Source organism: Xyrauchen texanus, chromosome 5 (assembly GCF_025860055.1).
Source record: "Xyrauchen texanus isolate HMW12.3.18 chromosome 5, RBS_HiC_50CHRs, whole genome shotgun sequence".
NCBI classification, from domain to species: domain Eukaryota; kingdom Metazoa; phylum Chordata; class Actinopteri; order Cypriniformes; family Catostomidae; genus Xyrauchen; species Xyrauchen texanus.
Window position 1 is genome coordinate 45,490,696 of NC_068280.1, and position 25,112 is coordinate 45,515,807.

Sequence of the window (25,112 nt, forward strand, 5' to 3'; positions counted from 1 at the left end):
ATAAGACATGATCCTAAAATAACTGATCGTGTTAGAATTTTAAAGTTGTAAGAATAAAGAATTCTCTTTATTGTAAATTTTAACGTTTGACTTTTCGGAAGAAGAAAAAAAAATGCTTTCAAATGTCCTTACAAAGTTCACAAGCCTTTAGTTTAAGCAGTGGTTTGAAATTTTTTCCAGGCTTTTGTCTTCACCTTGGAATTGACCAATACTTTACAAACATTACCTGTAATTACAGTGCCTTGATTAATGTGTCGAACATGTTAAATAAACAATCACATTGAGCAACAGGGCAATATACAAATCTCTGAGCATCAAAACTTATATATAAATAAACACATATTCAAACAAGATGACTCCCAAATGTTCACACTGCTATGAAGCCATTCAATATTGATTTGTTATAGATTATTTAAGGTTATGTTATGTACTGTGATGATATGGTTCTGCAAATGAGATCAGGCCACAGTATTACTGAACAAATTATATTTATCACTGGCTTTTTAAATGCAAGAAATCAAAGCATGCATACATTATATTGTTATAGATCGGGGAAAAATACTTTTAAAGCAATCAAAGCTGAATAGAACTACACAGTGCAAAAGAGTCAACACCAATCATTGACACTCATTTTCAGTGCAATTGAGTGCTTTAGAGCTTGAAAAGTGAGTTTGTGGTGTAGTTGAATCTGAGGACATTGGGGGGAACTTCCATGAAATGCAGTTTGATGAGCTCTGATAAATAGATGACAATTTTCTTATCATCTCTGTGCAGTGTAGAATGAAAATGCTCTGTCCATATGGTTTCAAGAGGGTTTCTGGGAGAATGGAGACTGTGTGAAAATGTTAGGAGGAATGCTCTGGTGACGAGCTTGCTTAGCGCTTGTTGAACAAACAGGAAGTAGGTGTTGCCACGTATAATGTAGCTTCTTGGATCCACCAGCTGACTGATAAGGGTACCACTATAGGTTGGGCAGCGCAGCGTCTTTTGATCCAGATCTAGAACACTGATGTATCGGCTGTAATGGCCCAAACAGTGAGGCAAGCTGTGAGTAAGGGAACACATCCTATAAGAGGAAATGTATAAGAAGAACAGTGTCAATGCAAATGGCTTTAACAATTTAGCTTACCATTTATATTGTTTAACTCAGTGGGAACCATTCATGAACCATGAGTGGAAACACTGTAATTTAGTGGGTCATTCTCAAAAAACACAGACTTTCTGACTAACGCAATTTTGAAACTTGCCATTATGTTTATTCATAAAAGACAACTTTACTGTTGCCATTTATTTTATTATTGTTTCACAAATGAAGCAAGGGTTGTTACACAAGTGACAAATTATCCTAAAAGAGGAGATTTCTAAGATGGTGTTAAGTAAATTGCATTGAATTGAAAGAAATTGGTTCTGCTTGTTTCATGAATGAGAACCTATGAAAGTATGGGTTACTATAATTCTGGTTTTAAGCAAGGGTGACAAAACATCCTGTTTTTGTGGGTTGTCATGTGTCCTTACTAGGACTGCACGATTTGGACAAAAAGTCATATTGTGATTATTTTGAAAAATATTGCATTTGTGATTTGAACTATGATAAACCAAAAAATAGTAAATAATTCCTTTTGAACAAAATTTGGAAATGCTTTACCCATGTTCTTCAGCCACAAACATACTAATAAATAAATAAACAGTGAACTGTTTTCTTTGTATACCATTGTACCTGTCCACTGTACATGTTTTTGTCCACTTTGTGATAGGGTCTCAGACCCACTATTCATCATTATTTTTGAAATAGTAATATCTCTCATATTATGTAGGTTAACTAATAAAACAAAATATAAACTTGCATGTGGCATTGCTATGTTAAGTAATGGTTCATTTAAACCAAGAGTTTAAATGTAAAAAAAATCATAAAGTGTAGCTGAGTTCATATTTACAGCAGCAGTACAATGTGACTCTCAATCTCTGTCAACAAATACCCGGTGCCATGGGGTGTATTAACTTGTAGTGGCCAAACTTATTTGGAATTTAGCAAAAGTGAATCTGGCCCCTGGAGCACTTTAAATATAACTGTAATCATCTAATTATATAAATATAAGCAAACCGAACTGAACTCTGAGAACATTTGTTACTCTGAGCACAAGATGTCTTGGAGCACAGAATCACTCTGACATTTTTTAATAATGCGCTTAAGCAATACAGACAGCCAGGACAGAACAGCACACATAAAATGAAATGAGCAAATAAATTATTTCATTAAATTTCAGCCCTTTGTGGTTTAATATCGCACAAGGTCATATAGCGATTTCAATTTTATTTCAATTAATTTTGCAGCAAAATTAATATATATTGTATACCAGAGGCACTCACCCTGCTCCTAGAGTTTACCCCTAATCAAACATACTTGAACCAGCAATTCAAGATCTATGGGGGCCAAGTCTGGAATAGTAAAACTTATTCAGTGAAACTCACAAGATTCATGTTTGCTGCTACCAAAGTTAGGATTGCTGTGAGGTTCCCACAATCATGGATAACCTGGATATATCGGAATTTTAAAATAGGGATTTCTAGGCCTGGAAAAATCATGGAAATCAATTCAATTTTGAAAAGTAATTTATTTAGTGAATATAAATTGCTCTAGTTATGCTTTGCTCTAAAAATTTTAATTGGCAAGAAATTGCTCTTCGTGAGTGTGATCTCTATAATATCATTTTCATAAATCCTTATCTAGCAATCGGAAATGACTGGAAAAGTAATGGAAATTAATTAGTCATAATGTGTGGGAACCCTGGGGATTTCAATTCACTTTTCAAAAAACAAGGTTACCTTCTAGACATCCATTTGAAAATGACAGAAATTTATGTTTAAGCATAGTCGTCAAAATTAAGCTGCATAGAAGAATTTTAGTCCTGGGAATAGTTACCTATTGAAGCCTATAAGTTTCCAGTTTAGCAGGTCTGAAAGTTGCAGTGGCATTGAAGTCCAAGGTTGAATGGCTTCTCTGAATCTGCCCAGATGTGGTGTGTAGATAGATAGTGCTTTAACCAGTTTTCTCACCGTAGCCTCCTCACTCCCAAGCACCACCAACGTTTGGCCACTCAGAAGACTAAACACTGCGTGCACCGCAAACGGAAACTGTTGGAGGAACTTCAACGCTGCCCGTCCTACTCGGCCATGCCTCCGTCTGTTCAAATCTTTTCTTTTATCCCCATGATGATACACAAAGAAAGTGCAATCTGAGGGTGTGGAGGCAGTGGTGCTGCGAAAGCTGAAACAATCTGATAAATCATCACGTACTGTCCGACAAGGCTCCTCCAACAAGGGAAAAGGAATTAATTCTGATGCACTACACACATCTTGGGAGTTTGACCCAACTGGGTTCAAAGTCATAGGACAGTCCGGTGGGGTAAGGGTGAAAGCAGGATAAAAACCCTCTGTAAAAACACCTCTTTTCTCTCCAGCAGCAGCAAATCCCACACCAAATGGACACTCCTTAACTTGTTCATTCTCCTGGTTTTGAGATCTGTCCTTCTCATCTGTCTCCTGCTCTGGGGTTTCCTCATCAATAGCGCAAGAATATAAGGCACGCAAGTCTTCTGGTAGGATTGAGTCAGTCGTACTAAGCACCTCAATGCTGTCCCCACTGTAAGTCCGTCTGGTAGGTACCCTCCCTTGCCTTAGACCCTCCAGTCCTGCTGTGGTGGTCAAATGTGGAGGTCTTGGTGGTGCTGTATACATGGGTATACTTGACTCCTGAGTTCTGAAGGACTTTTCTGTCCCCAAGACCTCAATACTGTCCCCACTGCTTATGCTGGTCATCATAGCTGAAACATGTTCCTCATCGAGACAATTACAATCACAATCCAGTGCCGAAACGACCCCCTCATCTGCAATGTCGGCTTCTACTGGGGATGATTTAGGCGTTGGGGGTAGACTTTCCTTGGAAGGTACAATTACATCACTGGCTACAGCTGCAGAATGGCTAGACCCACCCAACTCTAGTTTGATTGGCACCATTTCAACACAGGAGGTGTAGGACTCAAGACTGACGGGTTCACTTAGAATGCTGGGTGCAGTAAGAAAGGAGTTTTGATGGACTACATGATGGCCAGCCATTCCAGGCTGTAATTCTGCACCCTCTTCCAAGCCATATGGATCCTCAAACAAGAAATTGGTGGATTTGAGATTACGAAGCAGATTTTGGCACAGTTGGTTTGCATAGATATGGCTGCCATCTCCTCTGAATGTCCTTTCAATGGAGTGCAGCTGCTGTAGCGCCTGTTGGTGGAAGTACTCATCACACAATTCCTCAAGAGTTTTCAGACGCCTGTCAAATCGCCGAGTTGAAGTAGAGTTTATCAGCTCCGGAGAATGTAAGGGTGTGTTTGTGTAGGAGAAAACATTGCATTCTAGCACTGGCCCAGCAAACTGACTGTGCAGTCTTGAATCATCAAGGTCAAGCTCAAAAGAATGAGGAGGGTCATCTGGTTCAAAAGAAGAAATCTCAGACACTCCGAGCTTCCTGGTTGGGTAGGAGGTCACCTGTTTAAGAAGGCTTTTATGTTCCTGAATCGATTTATGTACACTGGTCAATTCCTCAGCTTTATTAGCCAATGGCACTGACCAATATCCTTTCTCTTTATCCTTTCTTTTTTTAAGTTTTTCAAACTGTTTATCTTGCTCATATTTGTTAATTGTCCCTTCTACTTCACAATTGATCAGCAATAAACTGTTATTGGAGACGGTCTCACTCAATGTGCAATTTTTTGTCTCTACCTTCTCTCTCGAAAGTTCACGTCCGTCTTTCTCTTGTACTTTCACTTCACCTTTGAATAATAGTGACTTCTCTTTCAGTTTCAAATCTTCTGCATCACTCTTTAATGTAGGTCTACTATTCAGAGTCTGTTCCCTTGCATTTGTGTACTTGACAAATGAGTCATTTAAATTCTCTCTTTCTATCTCCCCAAGTAACACAACTCTTGTGTACTCCAAATCTCGTAGTTTTTTCTCCAGTTCATTTGCGAAGTTCTTCCTGTTCCCTGTTTTCAGGCATTCAGAAACTTTTGAGAACTCTGCTGAAAGCTGTTGGAATTGCTGTATGATTTTATTCTCATCGGATGACACGTAGGCAAGGCAGAGAGGTCGCACAAACCCTCGAGCTTCCAAATCATAGAGTATGAGGTGGTGCACATATGCAAATGCACCTTCTCCAGAATCCCCTAAAACTACTTTTGAGTCTTCCACAAAGTTCAGTTTAGGAGAGCTACATCCTCCTGAGCCTGTGAGGGAGGTCTGATAGTCCACTGACATGATCCGTAGGGAGAAGTGGTTCAAATCAAATGTCCCGCAAGCTTTGGTTTCAGGAGGAACTGTGAGTAAAGGTTGGGGCCCAACTTGCTCAGAGAACTCGGAAATAAGGATAAAATCCTTTTTAAATTTAGCACAGGATATTTTGGACCATGGTGTGTTGTTTCCAGAGTAGGAATACATGGGCACAGACAGTTCCTCTGGAAGTGCTGATGGTTCTGTGGGTATTTCCCTGAAGTCAGTCTCTTTAGTGAAAGCAAACAAGTCTGGAGAACCAATCATGGTGGCACAAATCTGTTTAAAACAAACCATCCAGGTGTGTAAAAAGTACATCGAAATTATACTTATATATGGATACATTCAAAAATGTACTCAAAAGTTAAATCATCTAACTGAAAACATTGAGTATTAAAAAGTAAACGTTTTCTTAGCTTAATAAATAAACTGATGAAAACAAACTTTGAGTACATTTTGATCAAACAGGCTGCTTCACAATGTCCTGACTATTTAAGGCTCTAGAACACCAGATGTTGAACTGAAAACTACCCTAAACCTGTTTACAGAAATTGTTTCAGTTGCATCATATTTTTAGTTGTTTAACATTTTAGTCAAAAATAGACTGTTTTTGCATTCAAGTTTATTAAATAATAAATGATGTATGATTTATAATTAACACATTGCTTTAGATTAAAGATTGTAAGTTGTGATGACTGTTGAGAAGGCTCTTCATAAGGACAAAATAACCATGTTTGTGGTCAAATACGTTTTCAAAATTGATTTTATTAGTTGGTTTATTAATTAAATTTGAAGGCACATGATTTAATTGGCTTGGTGTATGTAGCGGGTCATATATATATATATATACACACACATTTTATAAGAAAAAAAATTCAGTATGCATTCCACAGAATGATAATTAAGAAAGATTTAATTCATGGCAACGTCTGAAATGTGTACTTGGCCTAAATTAAATTGAAAGGAACATTTTATTTTATTTCTTTAGAAGAAAACATCTCAAATCTAAATGTTAGATTTTTTTTTGTTTGTTTTACTTTGAAATGTAATTAAGAGTATGTATTATGTTTCAATAGTACTTTAGTATAAGTCCCACAAAATAATACTTCAGGATAGAAACCCCTGATTCTTTAAACACTGTAAACGGCACCTTCACTTAGGCAAGTACGCAAGTACGCTCCGGTCAGCCAGTGCGCAGTAATGTGAATAGTAAACTGAAATCTGTTGCCGCATCAAAAGAGAATTATATCCAGTTTGACAGCCACAAAAAGCATAAAATTATAAATTTCACATCAATTACAGGCATAAGACAGATCAAATCAGTGTAGAGAAAAGGCAAATGTCATTAACTATAGTCAATTTAGAATAATAGACAAATATAAATGAACTTACCGGCGTTCGTTGACACAAGCTAGAGTACAGAAGATCACGTGAAACGCATTTAGCTCATTTTAATAAGTCGTTTAGAAGTAAACAAACATTGAAGCGCTTGCCGGAGAGCTGTAATCGAAGCTGCCTTTGCCATAGTTGGACATGTGACTGCTGGTTGGGGGGAGTGATCGTAACCAGCTCAATTCCACTAGTGTTTCCGCCTTAACACTGATTATATTTACAGCCACTCAAAACATAACCGCGCTTTTCTAGGTCACGCCATAAACTCGCCCGCAAACTAAGATATTAATCAACTACAATTGTAAAGAAAGTCCTCAAAAATGTTTTAAGGTTAACATTCAAAATTGTGGTATTACTACAAAAATACCGTTATAGGACATCAGTCACTTCTCATCGATATAGAAAGTGACAGAAGACTCTCTAAAGGAGATCATATTTATTTATGGTTTTACTCTAGTCGCAATAACTAGGCTGTAACTTTTAATAGCGGAAGCTATGATTAGCAAGGTACGTGTTTTTTAAGGGCAAAACCTTTGACAAACCCTGAAATCATCTGACGGGAGTAATGACGGAAATCTTCGTTTTAATCCCATATTAAAGGGACAGTTCACCCAAAAATGCAAATTCATTATTTTCTCACCCTCATGCCATCTCAGATGTGTATGACTTTCTTTCTTTTGCTGAACACAAATTAAGATTTTTTTTATAGAAGAAAATCTCACCATTGTTGGTCCATACAATGCGTGAGTGAATGGTGGCCAAAACTTTGAAGCTCATAAAATCACATAAAGTCAGTATAAAATTAATCCATATGACTCTAGTGGTTAAATATGTCTTCCAAAGCAATGCAATCACTTTGGGTGAGAAACAGAGCTCCACTTTCACATTCAGAATTCACCCATACCTATCATATCTCTTCTGAAGACATGGATTTAAACACTGGAGTCTTAAGGATTACTTTTATTTGGACTTTATGTGCTTTTTGGAGCTTCAAGTGTCTGCCCACCATTTTACTTGCATTGTATGGACCAACAGCGCTGAGAAATTCCTCTAAAAATCTCTGTATTCTGCAGAAGAAATACTTACACATCTGGGATGGCGTGAGGGTGAATAAATGATTAATATATTTTTCTGGATGAGCTATCCCTTTAACTTATGGTTTTACATTATAAAATAAAAAAATTAAGGTATAATTAAAAATAATTGTCAGTGCTATGCAGTTGCCATGCTAAATAAATACCTATTTGTTGGAACACTAAGTTTGGCATATTTATTATATTTAAAAGTTAGACCTATTTGTCACCATTTCAAAAGAAAAGACCTCACACAAATTTACCATGGAAACCATTGTTACTAGAGTGATTGTTTCTACAATGAAACTGTACTATGGCAGAAACTGTGGTTAGCATGATAAACGTTTGTAAGGGAAGTCATCTTTTCAAAATGACCTTGCATAAACTGAATTGTGTTGCTATAATGACAAAATACAACAAACAATAAAAAGATCAGATGTTTCCTAGTGTACAGAATTGCTCAGTAATAAATTATCAGGTGATCAATGCTAATGGATATGACAAACACAAATAACACCACAAACAACTTTAAAATTGTGACAAATCTCTTTATTTTAGACACATATTTAGACACACAGTTGCAAAGATGAATTTATATTAAGTAAGGTTTAACACTCAGTGGCGTAAGTGTGCTATGAAAATTGGTAGTGGCGAATTTACTGTTGTGGCTGGATATTTTTTAACAATTTGTTTGGCACATTATTATAAGCTGTAGTCTGGGTGACCCACTACATACATATATTTCTGTCTATTTCTTATTAAGCCATTTATGATGACTATCATGGGAGGGGTAGATTTTGGGCAGGCATATATGCCACCACCATTATTGGTAGAGGAAAGTAAATTTGCCATTTACCAAATGTTACACCCATAAACTTTATTAAGCTTTAAACAACCCTCTAATACACTTAAATGTACATGTTTCAAAATCAAACACACCAGACAGTTTTTTTTTTTGTAATAAGAGAATAACAGAACTTAATATTGCCCATTTGCCTATTCAAATTCAACATAGCTTCACATTATCTATGCATAATGCCATTTCTGCCAAATACAATACACTAGAACATAATCCCATGCTCAAAACAGAACAAAACGCTGTTAATAACAAAAGAAAATACATGTAAAGTGAAGGATAAATGGTCTAAATCCTCTTAGGGCACTCAGAAATATTACATTTAAATCCACATCCAAGAAAAGTATATCTCTAGGAAAGTGCTGCATAGTTAATGTAATAGATGCCTATGTCACTCATTGTATGCAAATGAGGTATGGTGTGACACCTTAAGGCAATTTCTTGTCATATCACAAAGATGATAAGCAAATGTTTGTTTAAAGGGCTAATTCAGCTAAAAACAAAAATTCTAAACAATTTATTCACACTCATGTCGCTCCAAAGCCATATTACTTTCTTCAATGAAACACTAAAATTAGATGTTTGTAACAATGTTCTGCTGCTCTTTTACATACAATAAAACAACAACATACAATTCACAATTTATAGGGGTGGTCACGCAAAAAAGCACCAGAAAGGACAATTAAAGTCGTCTTAATGACTTGTGTTCTATATTCCAAGTCTTCTGAAGCCTTCTGTAGCTTTGCGAGAAACAGATCAAAGTCATTATATCCGACAAAGTCTCATTCGCATTTGTGCATATTAAAACTTGGCACACAAAGACGGAAATTTGACGTCAAGTATACCAGATGCCATTGGCTTGCTTGTTCGTCTTGTAACCAATCATGATGTGCCAAGTTTTAATATGCCGAAGCACGATTTGAGATGTGATATTTAAGAATATTGAGATTTGAGAATATTTTTTGTGAATTTAAAAGACTTATTCAATCAGTTCCTCAAACAAAATTACAGATTTTTGTGTAGATTTTGACTACTTTTATAATACTTTTTTGGAGCACTTTGAATGTGCGGTAAAGAGCAGCTTGGCTATTCTGTGAGATATCTTCCATTTGAAGAAATGAAGTCATATTGGTTTGGAATGGCATGAGAGGGAGTAAAGGATCCCAGAATTTAAATTTTAGGTGAACCATTCCTTTAAAGGTGCATAAATGCCGGTTGCCATGGAGACAGCTACTCTGTGCTTGTACATCTATTAGAGATATTCAAATCAGTAGTATCTCTGGTTCAGTTACAGCACAGTAGAGCATAAAGCCCATTTCATCAATGTCATCCTCAGTAAAACCCTGAAATAGATTCACATCAGGTTTGAAATAACTAGGTAAGATTCCAGTCTCCAGGTATCCAATCAGCTCAGTGATCGCCTGTTGGAATCTATCAGCGAAGGCAGATTCCAACCAATCAGATTCCTTCTCACTCATGTGCAGAATGACATTGCTAAGATGGCTGCCGGTGAGCTTACGTAGAGCAGGGCAGTTGCGGCACACTGCCTTTAATGTTTTCAGGCACTTCCTTCGGACCTCCGACCCAGAGTCCATTGTGTCAAGTGTTGCCAATTTAGACGTTTCGCTGGTGTACAAACTCTGGTACCAAACGTAGTCGAATGAACCTGTGATCTCCCGTTGCGCCGTCAGCGTCATCTGACCAAGCCGAACTGTTGGCAATATGTTAATATAGAAGCGTTCTCCACTGTTGTAACCGCTTTGACTTAACCCCTGAATCTCTAGTTTAAGTTCAGGAGATCCAAGCATCGGTCGCACCTCACACTCTAGGGTTCCGGTCAGCGACGGCCAGTTCATAGATTCCATCACCGCCTTGCTGAGTTGCTCAGAAACAAGTCGTGATGACAAGTATCCACCCAGCAAGTGTCGATCCCAGTAGCTCCGCCCTCGCGGGAAGTACTCAAGGTTTTCGCGCCGCACCATGCAATACTGAGGGTGACCCAAAAATGTGTCCTCTCCAGCAATGGCCGTCCACAGACTAGACTCCAACTATAAAAACACACATATAAAACAAAGTTTGAGCATACTACCTTAAGTTAATACTCGGAAGTTGCCTAGAATGGCAACTATTGAAAACTTAAATATGGCTGTCGATTTAACACAATAATTTAGTGTGATTAATTTTATGAAAATGCAATTAATAATATGTAATTATGAACTACTACTACTACAACCGCAGAACAGGGTCTCAGAAAGCGGTTTTGAAAACATTGTTTATTTTTGCAAATCCATTTGGTGGCGCTAGTGTCGCAGAAATGACATCAGCTTTAAAAAGCATTTTGGACATGCAAATACACAATTAAACAATAAGACACACGCTCAAAAAAAACATCATACCTGTAGGGGCACAATCAGGCAGGCATGATCAGCATTAACCACTTGCAGATCATCGAGCAGTGACCCCCCTAATGTCATGTCGCCCAACGGCATCTCTGGGTGTTTAGAACGCAGGAAGGCCTGGATCTCCATGGCGATGTCTAACGCTCGCTGTTGTGCTACAGAAACCTCCTCATCTGACAGACACACTCGCGTTCTGTAATACTGCTGCAGACGATCAGCAAACGTCAGCACACAGAGATCCATGCGTTTCCGTCGTTGAGGTGGGTCAGGGTCACACCGTAGGTGCTCAGGTGAAGGCAGGGGGATGGGCTGAGACAGCTCTGCTAAAATATACACACAAAACAGGTAAGTCAAGATGAACAAGTTCCTGAGCAATCAGAACAAAAACGTCTAATATTTAAAGGTAAAGTGTGTGATTTCTGTCACCAAATGGAATTGGGGAAAAATTGTTTCCAAACACACCCCTGTTTACAATTGGGCGGTCAAACAGATAGGCCTGCTAGTGTAAAATAATAATTTAGCACTAGGGAAATTTCTGTATCACTAGCAACAACAAACAATTGTAATCTGTCTGAGCAGCCTGATTGGGCCTGCCATAACAACATTGGCTCAACCAATAGAGAGAGTTTGGGACAGGACTATTTGTTTGTCCTGCAAGCTCACAGACAAGTAAAAACTGGCTAAGTTTTAGAAAACTGATATAAAGTTTTTAGCTATTTGGGGCTTACAGCAGCAGTGATCAAAGCATAAAAGAGACGCTTGGATTTGATTTCTTATACATTTCAAACATAAAAAATAAAATAAAAATGGTATTAGGCCAACAAAATAAAATATGCAGTCGCATTCCTGAAAATGAGAGCTTTTATTTTGAAATATTATTTGTCTATTAAAGTTCTATTTGAATGATTTTTTTATTCATATTAATATTTCTACCACATGACCTCTAGGTGGCACCAATTTGCGACGCAAATGTCTTGTTATTTTAATGAATATAAATACAGAAGTGAAAAGGCCAGATTCTAAGCCTTCAAACGATAAGCCTGACTCACATATTCAGAGACTTGAACACTTAGTGTAAACAATAGCGCCCCCTTTTGGACCAGCCGGTGGGTACGCAGAGTTAAAGAGGTTAAATCATGGAATAAATGGATTTGAACGTAGTTCAAAAGCAAAAATGTGACCAAAATGAAGAAAAACTAATGATTTTTTTAAAAATATTTTCATAATGTACCTAGTTAGAAGGTCCCTTATATAATTAACAGCATTAGATGGGGGAGAATTTATTTTATAGTTAAGCAAATTGAAAATTAAAACTGAAATATGCCCATATGAATGGGAACTGAATCTGTTATCAATACCCAGCCCTGGTATGAACCTTTAAAAATCCAACAAGGCTATTCTTTTAAAAGCTCAACAGTCAAAAAACAATGACTTTTCACACTGTATTTGAATGTATACCTTTCTTGGTTGCAGCAGCAATCTGTTTCACGACCACTCCTTCAATTCCACTGTGCAGCAGTTTGGGGGAAGAGCTAACCAAGCTCAACTCCTCCCAGCTGTCCGTCATCTTATTCTCCGGCTTTTCATCAGGAGGCCTTCCTGCACGCTCTATTAGCTATGACATCACAGGGAGAGGAAAATGACATTATGAACAAAACTGGATCCAAAACACTGTTGTCTAAGAGCACTTTGCACAACCAATACATGCTTTTACAACCAAACACCATTGGTGGGGGGCCACATTTTTTAAATAGCTTTCACATAAGTAAAAGTAAAGACATGCAAGATGGCTTCACTTTTTGTCACTTTAAAAACAAATATCTAAAAATGAAGTCAAATCTCAATGGATGTGCATTAGATGTGTAATTGATGCTTTGTCAACTACAAAAGTAAAAAAGGAAATTCTATGTGAAAATGGGGAAGGGGTTTTAATAATAATGCTTTGAAAAGACAGCTGGTTTTCAGGACAGCAACCGCATGCTAAAATAATGAATATTCACCCGTTTCACAGCTAATGTTGCAATGCCCAGCATTGCAGCTCCACCCACTCCAAGCACCAGCCGGGCATTGGACAACAGGAAGTCAATGACAGCAGCGATTCCATCTTCACCTCGCTTTTTACTAGAATAATACATCACTTCCTCTGTGAGAGTGCCAAGAGATAATAACAAGAAAATAAGAAGAGATAAACATGACCATTTGATTTTAACTGCACTTAATCCAAGTCCAAAGCTCATTTGCTTTTGATTTTAACAAAAGCCATTTCAAGTTAATCTTCATAACATCATCTGTAGTTGTAGGTAACTAAGACACTCTATCAGAATTGTTATTTTTCCATTTGTTGCAATATTTCTTCAGCTCCAAATGAGAAAAGGACAAGGAGGGAAGTGTATTTTCTGAAATAGATTTGTTCCCTCACAATAGTTTCTGTTATTTAAAAATATGTTTTGCATTCCCTCGCAACAGCTTTATCCATGACTTATGAAAATGAACCATAGTTTTACTACAGTAACCATACAGTGCATTCAGAAAGTATTCAGGCCTCTCCATTTAAATTTTTTATTTTATGTTGCAGCTTTATGCTAAAATGCTTTAAATAATTTTTTTCACACCAATCTACACTCCATACCCCATAATGTCAAAGCAAAATCCAGATTATTTTTTATCTGCATATTTATTAAAAAGCTACAAAAACATTTCAGCCGAATTGAAAGTTCCCAAGAGCACAGTGGCCTCCATAATTCTAAAATGGAAGTCTGGAACAACCAGGGGTCAGATTCATGAAATGGTCTTAAGAAGGAATTTCTTCATAACTACCATTTTCTTCTTAATTTGTAACTCAATTAAATTTTTTATTTATATCTCACGCATTACATAAAAAAGGTTAATAGATACATTTATTGTTACGATTTACCTGTGTTGAAGTATTGAATTTGCTATAGGCTATTAGACAAGGAAACTCCATGAGCAGGTTGATCAGACATGTCAAATCTTTTCAAAGTCTTTTTATTCTTAAGAAAAAAAATAAAGTTCTTAAGAAAATGTTTGAGAACTTAAGAACTTTTCAAGAATTGCACTTAGGATAAATTATAAGAAGTTTGTAAGAACGTTCCTAAGAACTTTCTTAATTTTTTTCTTAAGAACATTTTTGTGAATCCGGCCCCAGGACTCAACTGAGCAATTGGGGGAGAAGGGCCTTGGTAAGTGAGGTAACCAAGAACCCAATGGTCACTCTGGTTAAGCTCCAGAGATCATGTGTAGCGATGGGAGAAACTTGCAGAAGGACAACCATCACTGCAACACTCCACCAATCTGGGCTTTATGGCAGAGTGGGAAGACAGAAGCCTCTCCTCAGTGAAAGACACTTAAAACAACACCTAAAGAACTCTGAGATTGTGAGAATCATGATTCTCTAGTCCGATAAAACGAAGATTGAACTGTTTGGCCTCAATTCCAAGTGTCATGTCTGGAGGAAACCAGGCACTGCTCATCACATGCGCAATACCATACCAACAGTGAAGCATGGTGGTGGTAGCATCATGCTGTGGGGGTGTTTTTCAGCGGCAGGGACTGGGGGAGTGGTCACCGTTGAAGGAAAGCTGAATGCAGCAAAATACAGAGATATCCTTAATGAAAACCTGGTTGAGAGCGCTCAGGACCTCAAGCTGTGCCGAAGGTTCAACTTCCAATAGGACAATGACCCTAAGCACACATCCAAAACAACACAAGTGTGGCTTAGGGACAACTCTATGAATGTCCTTGAGTGGCCCAGCCAGAGACCAGACTTGAACCCATCTGAGGCCCATCTGGCACCAACAAGCATGCCATGGTCCAAATCATTGAGATCAAATTTTTCCCCATTTTCATTTTTTTACACCATGCCAGCTTCTATGGCTATATTCATGGTGGGAGCCAGGTTTAGTTATTTAAAACAGAGTTAAATAAGGTGTTTAAGATTCATTTTTCCTAAAAACCTTAAAACTAAATTTGGATTCACTTGGTTTAAAACCTTTTCAAAAGTATCAACTGAGTAATACAGGTTCCTCAGATGTGTAGAAGTATCACAGTCCAGTAAAATATGTTTAATGGATAGTGGGTTCTGACAAGATGAGCACTTTGGTGAATGTTCTCTTGTTAGTAAAAATTGGTGTGTGAGTCTTGTATGTCCTATCCAGCATCGTGTGTAAATTACTTGATCCCTGCAATTATTAAAAGGGAACACATATCTTGTTCCAACAACAAGATTTATTTAACATAATTTTTTGTTTAAACACTGATCCCACTCCGACTGCTATTTGTTTTTGATGTATACATTCAGAGTTGTTTTCAGATCCGTGGAAGATATAGGCCATTCTACTGGTTCGGTATATGGTGCTTTTCTGGCAGCTCTTGTCTGCTTGTTCATTACCGGAGATTCCTAAATATCCAGGTACCCAGCAGAAAATAATTTTAAAACTCTTTGCTTCAAGAGATGAGTTTAATTAAAATCTTCACGATTGTTGGGAGATCAGTTTTAGTAGCTTCCAATGCTTCAAGACATGATTTTGAGTCAGTTATTTTTTTAAAAGATTTTGTGGAGAAGTCTCAATAAACTTCAGTGCCAGTAGTAGAGCGTTTGCCCCTGCAGTGAGACTGAACTTTGGTCAGGGATGCAGATACCCTGACACAGTTGGTTTGTTGCAAAAGCTGCTGCCACTTTATTTCCAGATTTAGATCCATCTGTGTATATTGGGATATGTTGTGGGTATACTGCTCTTATGTCCAGAAATTGTTGATGGAAATCATTTGGATGCATTTTGGATTTTTGGTTCCTCGTTAAATCCAGATGGATAAGATTTTAGGCTTTTTGAGATCCCATGGAAGAATTTTGCAGATCCACTTTCAGATTCTCCAGATGGGTTTTTATACATAGGCTAAATGGACAATTTTTTTTTTTTCATATATTGTTGAATACCGAAGTGAACTGGAGAACTGTCTGGGTTTTCTTTATTAGTTTTAAGTTTGGTTGCATATTGTAAGGCCAACTTTAGGCATCTTGATTTCCAAGGAAGGTTCATTGGCTTCCGCATAGAGACTTTGGATTGGTGATGTAGTGTCCAAAAGTTGTATATATGACTTCCTAGCTGATCCATAAATGATACTTCCGTAGTCCAGCTTTGAGCATACCATGGTTCTGTACAAGTTCATAAGAGTTGAGCTGTCTGGTTGAGGACATCAGAACCAATGACTTTTGCAATGCTATTTATTTTAATACTGAAGAGTGTTACTGATAGGATACTTCCTTGAGGTAGTCCAAGTCCTTGGTTATGTAGGTTAGACAAGGTGTTTGCTATTTTAACTCTAAACAGTCTGTTCGATAAAAAAAACTTTTAATGAAGATTGGCAGTCGAACTTTGAAATTCATTGGGTACAGATCCTTTAAAATGCCATGTTTCCATGTCGTGTCCTTAGCTTTCTCCAAATCGAAAAAGACAGCTACAACGTGTTCTTTTCTAATAAAGGCGTCATGATGAATATAGATTTCAAGACAAATAAGGTGATCTGTAGTGCATTGACCTTTCCTGAAACCACATTGGGCATTACTTATGTGGTGTTTAGATTCCAGTATCCAGACCAAGCGATCACTGACCATCCTCTCTATTGTTTTGCATAAACAACTAGGGTGGTAGATTATGGGGTCATTATGGTCTTTTCCTGGCTTTGGAATGGGTTTTATTTCTGCTTCATGCCAGGCAGATGGGATTTTTCCACGATATCCAGATGGAGTTAAAAATTTTAAGGAGCATTTTCAGGAAAAGATGTGGTAGATTCTTAAAAAAATGTATAGTGGATTTTATCCAGTTCCACAGCTGTGTCGTAGGATTTTGTAATGGCATAGAAAAAGGTTGAGCAAGAACAGTTCGAAAAGAAGGAGGGCAGTTCTCAATAGATTCATTGTTTTCTAAAGTTTTTGCTAGAATGTTTGCAATTTCTTGTGTGCTGTGCTGTTTGATGTGTTGTAATTGAGGACCGTTGTTTTTTCCCATTTTCCGTATCAGCTTCCATATTTTGTATGATGGAGTCATGCTGGAAACTAATTTCCTCCAGCTTTCCTTTTTTTACTTCATTTATAATTCTCCTTGCTTGTGCTCTACTCATCTTGAGTTTGATAAGATTTTTAGTTGATGGATGTCTGAAGAAGTCTTTCAGTTTTTTTCCTCTCTTTTATAGCTTCCTTACATGTATCATCAAACCACGGAAGTTGTCTATGTTTTATATTTAAAAGATGTTCTTGGGACTGTATCATTAGCTATAGATATGAGCATTTCAGTGAAATTCTGCATAGCATCTGGGCTGTCTTCTGGAAACCGTGTCGGTCTCTCATGACAGAAGGTTTGAAATTGATAAAGATGGCGCCAAGTATGCTGGTGTGTTGCAAGCTCCGACACAACACTGCAGTTTTTAGTTTTTTTGTCTTTGATGTTCTCTGCCTTATTGTATACGACAGACAAACTCTTTTGGACATTGGTTCTGCAATTACACACCGAAAACCGGACTTCAAATTCCTCAATGACGACCCGCTGTTTACAACACGCCAGCGGAGCCCATTGTCTGGGCTGCCCAGCCGCGGAAACGCAGAAGGAAAAGGGGAAAAAGAGCCGGCATACTCATCAGAGTAAGACGTCGCGCAAATCGACCCCGCTACCCAGGCGGTGTGTGAAAAAAGCTCGGAGGATCATCAGAGACTCCAGCCACCCGAGTCATGGGCTGCTCTCACTGCTACCATCAGGCAGGCGGTATCATAGCATCAGGACCCGCACCAGCCAACTTCATGACAGTTTCTTCCCCCAAGCAATCAGACTTTTGAACACTTGATCTCTCACGATCAATAATCAGCACTGCACTTTATTAATCTTTATCTTATTATCTCACACTGGACTGTCAAATATATTCTCCTCAATACAAACTACTGTATATATATTTTATATACTCTTTATTTTTATTGTATGTGTATTCTATATTGTGTGTATTGTTTAGTGTACATTGTATATAATTATTGTGCTGTGTAAGTATGTGTATATTTGATATGTAAATTGTGTTGTGTAAATATGTTGTTTATTGTAAATTGGTATATGTCTCATCACTGTCATGACTGCTATGTTGCTCGGAACTGCACACAAGACTTTCACCTACTGTTGCACTTGTGTACATGGGAGTATGACAATAAAGTGATTTGATTTGATGATACAATTAGCTTTTTTAATTTGCCATATTTGTACATGTGTTTCTTCCTCTCTGCCTTTGATGGTTACAATGATTGGGAAATGGTCACTTCCACAGAGATCATGACAAACTTTCCATGATGGGTCTAAAAATAATTCAGGCTGACAAATTGTTAGGTCGACTGCAGAGTACGTTCCATGTCCTGGATGTAAATAGGTATTAGATCCATTATTTAAAAGACATAAGGTGTGGTTATCTATAAAATCTTCAATCTTCTTTCCTTTTGTGTTACTGTGATTACTGCCCCACAAAATGTTATGACTATTAAAATCTCCTGTGAGAATAAAAGGAGATGGGAGCTGAGCAATAAGGTGATCTAGGTCCATGGGTTTTAAGTTTAAATTTGGAGGAATGTAGATACAGATGACTGTGATGGTTTTCTGCAAAGTCAGGCGTCTTGCTGTCGCCTGTAGGTTGCAATTAATATTTATATGACTATGGATCACATCTTTTCTTATTAAAATGGTTGTACCAAACGGAAACCTGCTTATCATTAGGCTGCATGATTTTATGCACTACCACACGTTTGGCTGATTAGATAATTGCATGGATGATTGTTGGTGCCAGCTGGGCTGTTTGAGTATTTCTGTAACTTTTTAGCAGCAAGATCCTTTCACTTTGTGTTGACAGTAAAAGTTGTTCCAAAGATGAGATCCACTAAAATTATATGTAATTAAATGTCTCTTTTAAGTTCTGTTCTTTAGTCAGTTTTTGATCAAAACAACCAAAAAATAAACATTAAGCCATTCGAGTTGTCTCTTGTTAGCTCATATACAGATGCTCTTTACAGAAATGCTGGTTTTGTTAAAAGAGTAAATACTTGTAAATATAAAAAAATATGCAATTAAAAAAATACAAATTTAACAAACATAATGTATGAAATATAATATCTTATTTATTGATTGAATTCATGGATTTGTCCATTTTTAAAAAGTCAAAAGTGACCAAAATGATGAAAAACTAATACAATTTGTTCATAAATTAATAATGTACCTAGTTAGAAGGTCCCCTGTATAATTAATAGTATTAGTTGCTTCTTATGCAAGCAAAAGGGACAATAAACTGAAATATACCCATATGAATCAATATCGAATAGAATCGAAAGCTTGTGAATTGGAATCGAAAAATCTTCAATACCTGGGTTTCAATACCCAGTCCTACTGCCGATACCCAGCCCTGGAAATAACCACAGTCAGTTTTTGTAAGGGATATTGAAATACAAAATTATTTCAGAAAATAAACTACCTCCCCATGTTTCAAGGTAAGGGTTTTCAAACTGGGGTCCAGGGACCAACTGGTGTCCCATAGGGGGTGCAAGGGGGATCACAGAACATTCTAGAGTAAAAAAGCTTAAAGAATTGTTAAAAAGAAAAAAAGGTAACAAGTAAACAAAGTAAAACAATAAACACATTTCACATCATGTCAGATTCATTCGGCTTTAAAATACTACAAATAAATTTGAATTTATTGTTTTCCCTCCTTGTTTATTCATGTAACATTACTGTAATAGCAGGTAGAAAACTTAATACAAACTTCAGATTTTCTGAATAATGTTTTTATCATTTCTTTTGAGTTTAGTATGAAAATATAAAAGCCAACCGTTTTATTTTTTGAAACATTATGTTGTCTTTTAAATATCACACTTACTATTTTTCTCACAATGTATAAATGGGTGCACACAGCTGATGTCTGCTACGTGACAGCCCAAGGTGGTCTGTAAAACCATTGAGGCTACACTCATACAATGTCTAAATTTAGACCCATGTGGCCTAGTAACTCTCGAATTATTCATATGATAATTTTGTGATCTTCTTTTAGGGCTCAGTTTCCTGTGTTCCAAAAATTGCACTGAAACCTGATCTAAAACACTAGTGCATGGGTGATTCATAATATGACACGATAGCTTTAAATTTGAAGGGTTTTGATTGACAAAAACGACTTTGCCCAGAACAACCATCAAATGAAAACGATGTAGTCTTATACTCTAATACATCCCTTGTTAGGGGGTGAAAAACATGCCAACTCAGTTAGTGCACAATAATGATGTAAGGTTTTCAAACAGATGGACTTTTAGCTTTTAAGATAAGATAACATTCTTAACTAATTCAGATAAGACAGCTACTATTTAACCATACATAAACTATCAGTAGTACCAGTGTACAGACGAGCTGTTTCGCACGTACATTCTCATCTAATAATCATATCTAGTTTTTCATTGATCTATATTTTATTAAATCACATGAAACTGTCGATTAATTGAGTAATATGCTTTGCAGCTTGTTTAGAAGGGGCATTACTTTAAACCACTGTGATCAAAAACAACAGTGTTTCGCTGTTAGCGTTTGCTATCTTCACCTACTGTCGATTGCAGAAAACTAACAAGTTTGGCGATTTAATAAACAGACAACTATTCAGAAGCACCAGTACCAATTCAAACAGGCTACTTACCTTTATAAGGTAGTATCAGTTATTTAAAGCCATTGCAATGTAGTATCAAATTCAGCACTTTTGTCTAGTACGCACTTGCCCTCTCTCCTAAAACAAACACATCCTACGTCACTCGACCTTCTGATTGACGTGCATCTTGACCAATGAAATGAGAGTAAACTATGGCCACGACCTCAAAGCGGAACGACCGTTGATTAAAATCGATTTAAATTAAATAAAAAAATGCAATAATCAAATAATTCAATTTGATAATTCAATAATTAAATGTAGACATTTTTTATATTTTCCAAGAAAACAAACAAAAAATATTTTTAACTTTCATACTACTCTTTATTTTGTTTAATGTTACATTAAGTTGGTTTATATATTTGTTTGTTAATTAATAATTGGTCATATTATTTATTTATATTACATTTGTATATTTATTTAATTATTTCATTTTGAGTCAAAATGTAGCGATTTAAACATATTTAGCCCTGTTTCTGTTTTTGTTGACTAATGCGTGCTAAGTTAATCATCCCTTTGTGAAGCGAAAACAGTAGGCTTTTTCGAGATGCCAAATGCCTCGCCTTGAAAGTAGAGGAGAGTACGCGGCTGCAGTCAGTGGAGGAGTGAAATAAAGGCCCAAAAATATGGCGGGAACTCTGTGCCTAAACCAAGCGTCCGGCCGAACAAACGTCTAAAGCAGCGTTCACACTGCCAGCTATTTTGTCGCTGTGTGTCTCCAGCTGCTGGCGGTTAGGTCGCTAGTGGTATGGAGAGTATAAACAGCACTGTTTCTTTACAATTAATATTATTATTAAAATATTAGGATCATGTGAGCTCTACCTTCTTCTCTCGTATTGGTTGTCGCTCCTGAAAGTCGCTCTTCATTTGCATAAATTAAAAAATGTCTCACCTTTGTGGAGTCGCTGGACACACCCACATCCGGTCGCCAATGGTCGAAGTCACCAGCTCTCATTGAAAATGAATGAGATGATGTTGTTTTGTCGCTGCGTGTCTGCGTTCACACTACCAGCGCTACAGTGCTGTTTAGACTCTCCATACACACCTTTAGCGACCTAACCAACAGCCACTGGTGACATGCAGCGACAAAGTAGCAGGCGGTGTGTACGCAGCTTAAAGCTGCGTTTACAATGCCAGCTACACACAGCAACAAAACGACCTCATCTCATTAACTTTTAATGAGAGCTGGTCATTTCCGGCGACACGAGTGTCGGATGAACACGGATGTGGCCGTGTCCAGCGACGCAGCAAAGTTGAGAAATGTTTAACTTTATGCAAATGAGGAGGAGAATTTACCAGTGATATATGATATGTCTCTGCCCATGAACAGGGACAATTTTAAGAAAAATTCTGCATGTATCTGAGATTGTGGGGATTCCAAGTAGGTTTAAATCATCAAACAGCCTCTAAAATTAACTATTAAATCATTTGTTTTGAAAATGTGTTACATGTACGACAGCGAACAAAACCAATTAAAATTATCAGATATAGTGAATGAACGTACCATATTAATAACCTTTCTAATATTTTAATAATAATATTAATTGAAAGAAACAGTGCTGTTTAGACTCTCCATACACACCACTAGCAACCTAACCACCAGCCACTGGCGACGTGCAGCGAGCTAGTAGCTGGCAGTGTGAACGTAGCTTAAGTAGCCTTACCGAACGTGTAGCCGAACATCTTGTGCTTTGAGTATCTTACACGGCAGGTGACCCACGTGACTACCTGACGTGACATCAACGTCTTGACAATACTCAAACATTTTTCCTGCATCTTGCTATTCTTCCCTCAATAAGCATTAAGAGAAAGGTGTTGTAGGCTATTCTAAATCAGGGCTGGACTGGTAATCTGGCATAGTGGGCATTTTCCCGGTGGGCTGACGCACATTGGGGCCGATCAGGGGTGGACTGGCCATCAGGACAACCGAGCGGTTCACCGCAAAATGGGCCGAATGGGCCGCGATAAGCTAAAATGAACTAATATCTAAAAATCCTTAAAAAAAAATCCTTAAAACAAGATCAATTTGATTGATCTTGTTTTAGAAACAACACTACATAAGATATTTAGGTTTTTCAGAGAATGTGTTTTTAACATGTGTATTTTGTCTTACTGTACTGACAGAGTTTTTATAGTCAAAACAAGTGAAATACAGTGCTAGAAGTAATCCAAAGTATTTAGAATACATTACTGACCTTGAGTAATCTAATGGAATACATTACAAATTACATTTTACAGCATAATTATGTAATCTGTAGTGGAATACATTTCAAAAGTAATCCTCCCAATCCTGTCCATGACAAGGACCTAAAGTTCTGTTTTCATTTTTCATAGCCAATGTGTGTGTGTGTGTGTGTACTTGTGAGTTACTTATAGAGAGCAAACATACTGTACATACACACATACTAAGTCTTAATTAATTTCGTTCTATTTTTTATATTATTTTATTATTCATACATATATAATTTTTATATAATAATTGTTTTACTCATTTTTCATAATGTTATTTGTTAAATTCCTTAATTTTATGTTGTCTCACAAGTTAGAGATAAAGAGTTTCAATTTGAAGGTCTTCAATGTCATTGGACGATGCTGTGAAGAAGTAATTGTCCATTGACTTTGCATGGAATTGTAACACTTGTTGAATTAGTGTTGGTCAGACAAAGTCAGACTGAGCATTGAGAAAGACACAATTAAGATTATTCAATAAACTCTGCTCATTTTTACCATCACTTCATCGCCTGCCTTCTTCTGTATTCCCCCTACTGACTCTTCCCCCTGCTGATAACAAGCGGTTGATGTTGACTAGTTTTGGATATCAGACAGAACTCTGATATATGGATATCTTCTGACAGAAAGAGAGGTCTTATGAACACTGGCTCTAACATGCATTTTCACTGCCTCATGTTTTCATATTCTAAGCATACCATTGAATACTGTACATGGCATCACATCTCTGTCTATAGGATATACATAGGTGGTGGGGGAATAAATTGCAGGATAAGGGTACATAAATAAAATTAAGTAAAAAAAAAAAACAGATAACATTTAAAATGCAAATACAAATTTCCCATCTGAATCCATATATTAATTAATTTCAAGATTTTCAAATGGCAGGTTCTGCCATAGGCCTACTGTACAACGTTCACACTCCATACAAAACACTCCACATGAACACATTTTTTATTTTTGACTTATTCATATTGATAATTATACATCTCAAATTGATGCCTGTCAATCCATCATTCTTTATATAGTCAGTCTCTGTATCCCTCTTTCCAGGAAATCTAGAGAATCTCCAGATGATGTCATGTGCAGCTTTAAGAGAGCCTTTAGAGCCTTCTTTCAGAGTTTCTTGGCCAGACAACCTTTCCTTCTCCTGGATCTCTTCTGAGCTTCCAAAGTTTTGTCTGTAAAACATATTCATATATACCCCCATTTTCTGATGAATATATCTGTTTTCTTCCCAATAATAAACATGTTTCTATCATTGTTTACATTTAGAGTACTGTGCAAAAGTCTCATGCACTTTAGATGGTTCTCAAAAACGCTTGTCTTAAGATGGTTATTTTGTATAACCATTGAGAATTTGTGTGGTTTTAAAAGCAAAGGATGGTCCCACCAAATTTTGATTTAGCTTTTTATGTTTACTGCACTTTGCATGAAGTTAATCGATATATAAAAGCTATTGCATTATTTTTGAAAGCACCACACTTTACAGCATTTTCCAGAAATGCCTAAAACATTTACACAGTACAGGGACAATCCCCCCAGAGCAACCTGGTGTTAAGTGCCTTGCTCAAGGACACAATGGTGGTGGCTGTGGGGATCAAACCAGCGACCTTCAGATTAACAGTTATGTGCTTTAGCCCACTACGCCACCACCGCTTCCACAAATTTTTAACAGTGGCAAGAAAAAGTATGTAAACCCTATGAAATTAGCTGGATTATTTGTAATCCTTTCCAGCTTTATGCAGAGCAACAATTCTTGATCAAAGGTCTTCTGAGATATATTTTTTTTTTTTTGCGAGGAATGGTCTACGTGAGCAGATGCTTATTGTAAATAGCAAACTCAAAATGTTTGAGTGCTTTTTATAAAAACTTTTTAAAGTTGGCAGTGGTGGCTCATTGGTTGAGGCTCAGGGTTACTGACCAGAAGGTCAGATGCCACTGTTGGGCCCTTGAGCAAGGCAGTTAACTCCAGGTTGCTCCAGGGGGATTGTCCCTGTAATAAGTGCACTGTAAGTCGCTTTGGATAAAAGTGTCTGCCAAATGCATAAATGTTATAAGTCAAAGTAGCTCTAACCCACGGTTCTAATCAGCTTTTATTGATATCATTAGCATAGGGGTTCACTT

The 25,112-nt window shown here is 37.1% G+C and overlaps 2 protein-coding genes across 3 annotated transcripts; both read right to left on the reverse strand.

The window, feature by feature from the left end:
• Window positions 1-37: 37 nt before the first annotated feature.
• Window positions 38-6,849, reverse strand: smcr8b (Smith-Magenis syndrome chromosome region, candidate 8b). Its single transcript, XM_052127044.1, has 3 exons — window positions 6,712-6,849; window positions 2,921-5,598; window positions 38-1,066 (listed from the first exon to the last, which is right to left on the reverse strand). The coding sequence occupies exons 2-3, from the start codon at window positions 5,584-5,586 to the stop codon at window positions 652-654; spliced, it is 3,081 nt and encodes a 1,026-aa protein (XP_051983004.1). The 5' UTR covers window positions 5,587-5,598; window positions 6,712-6,849; the 3' UTR covers window positions 38-651.
• Window positions 6,850-8,324: 1,475 nt separating this feature from the next.
• Window positions 8,325-20,884, reverse strand: mief2 (mitochondrial elongation factor 2). 2 transcript variants are annotated; one of them, XM_052126898.1, is made up of 5 exons: window positions 20,751-20,884; window positions 13,040-13,182; window positions 12,498-12,654; window positions 11,037-11,359; window positions 8,325-10,688 (listed from the first exon to the last, which is right to left on the reverse strand). In XM_052126898.1, exons 2-5 carry the CDS (start codon window positions 13,172-13,174, stop codon window positions 9,903-9,905), a joined length of 1,401 nt encoding a protein of 466 aa, XP_051982858.1. In that variant the 5' UTR covers window positions 13,175-13,182; window positions 20,751-20,884; the 3' UTR covers window positions 8,325-9,902. The 2 variants fall into 2 exon arrangements, with proteins under 2 accessions (XP_051982858.1, XP_051982857.1); XM_052126897.1 differs by having other exon boundaries at window positions 11,037-11,362.
• Between the last annotated feature and the right edge of the window lie 4,228 nt (window positions 20,885-25,112).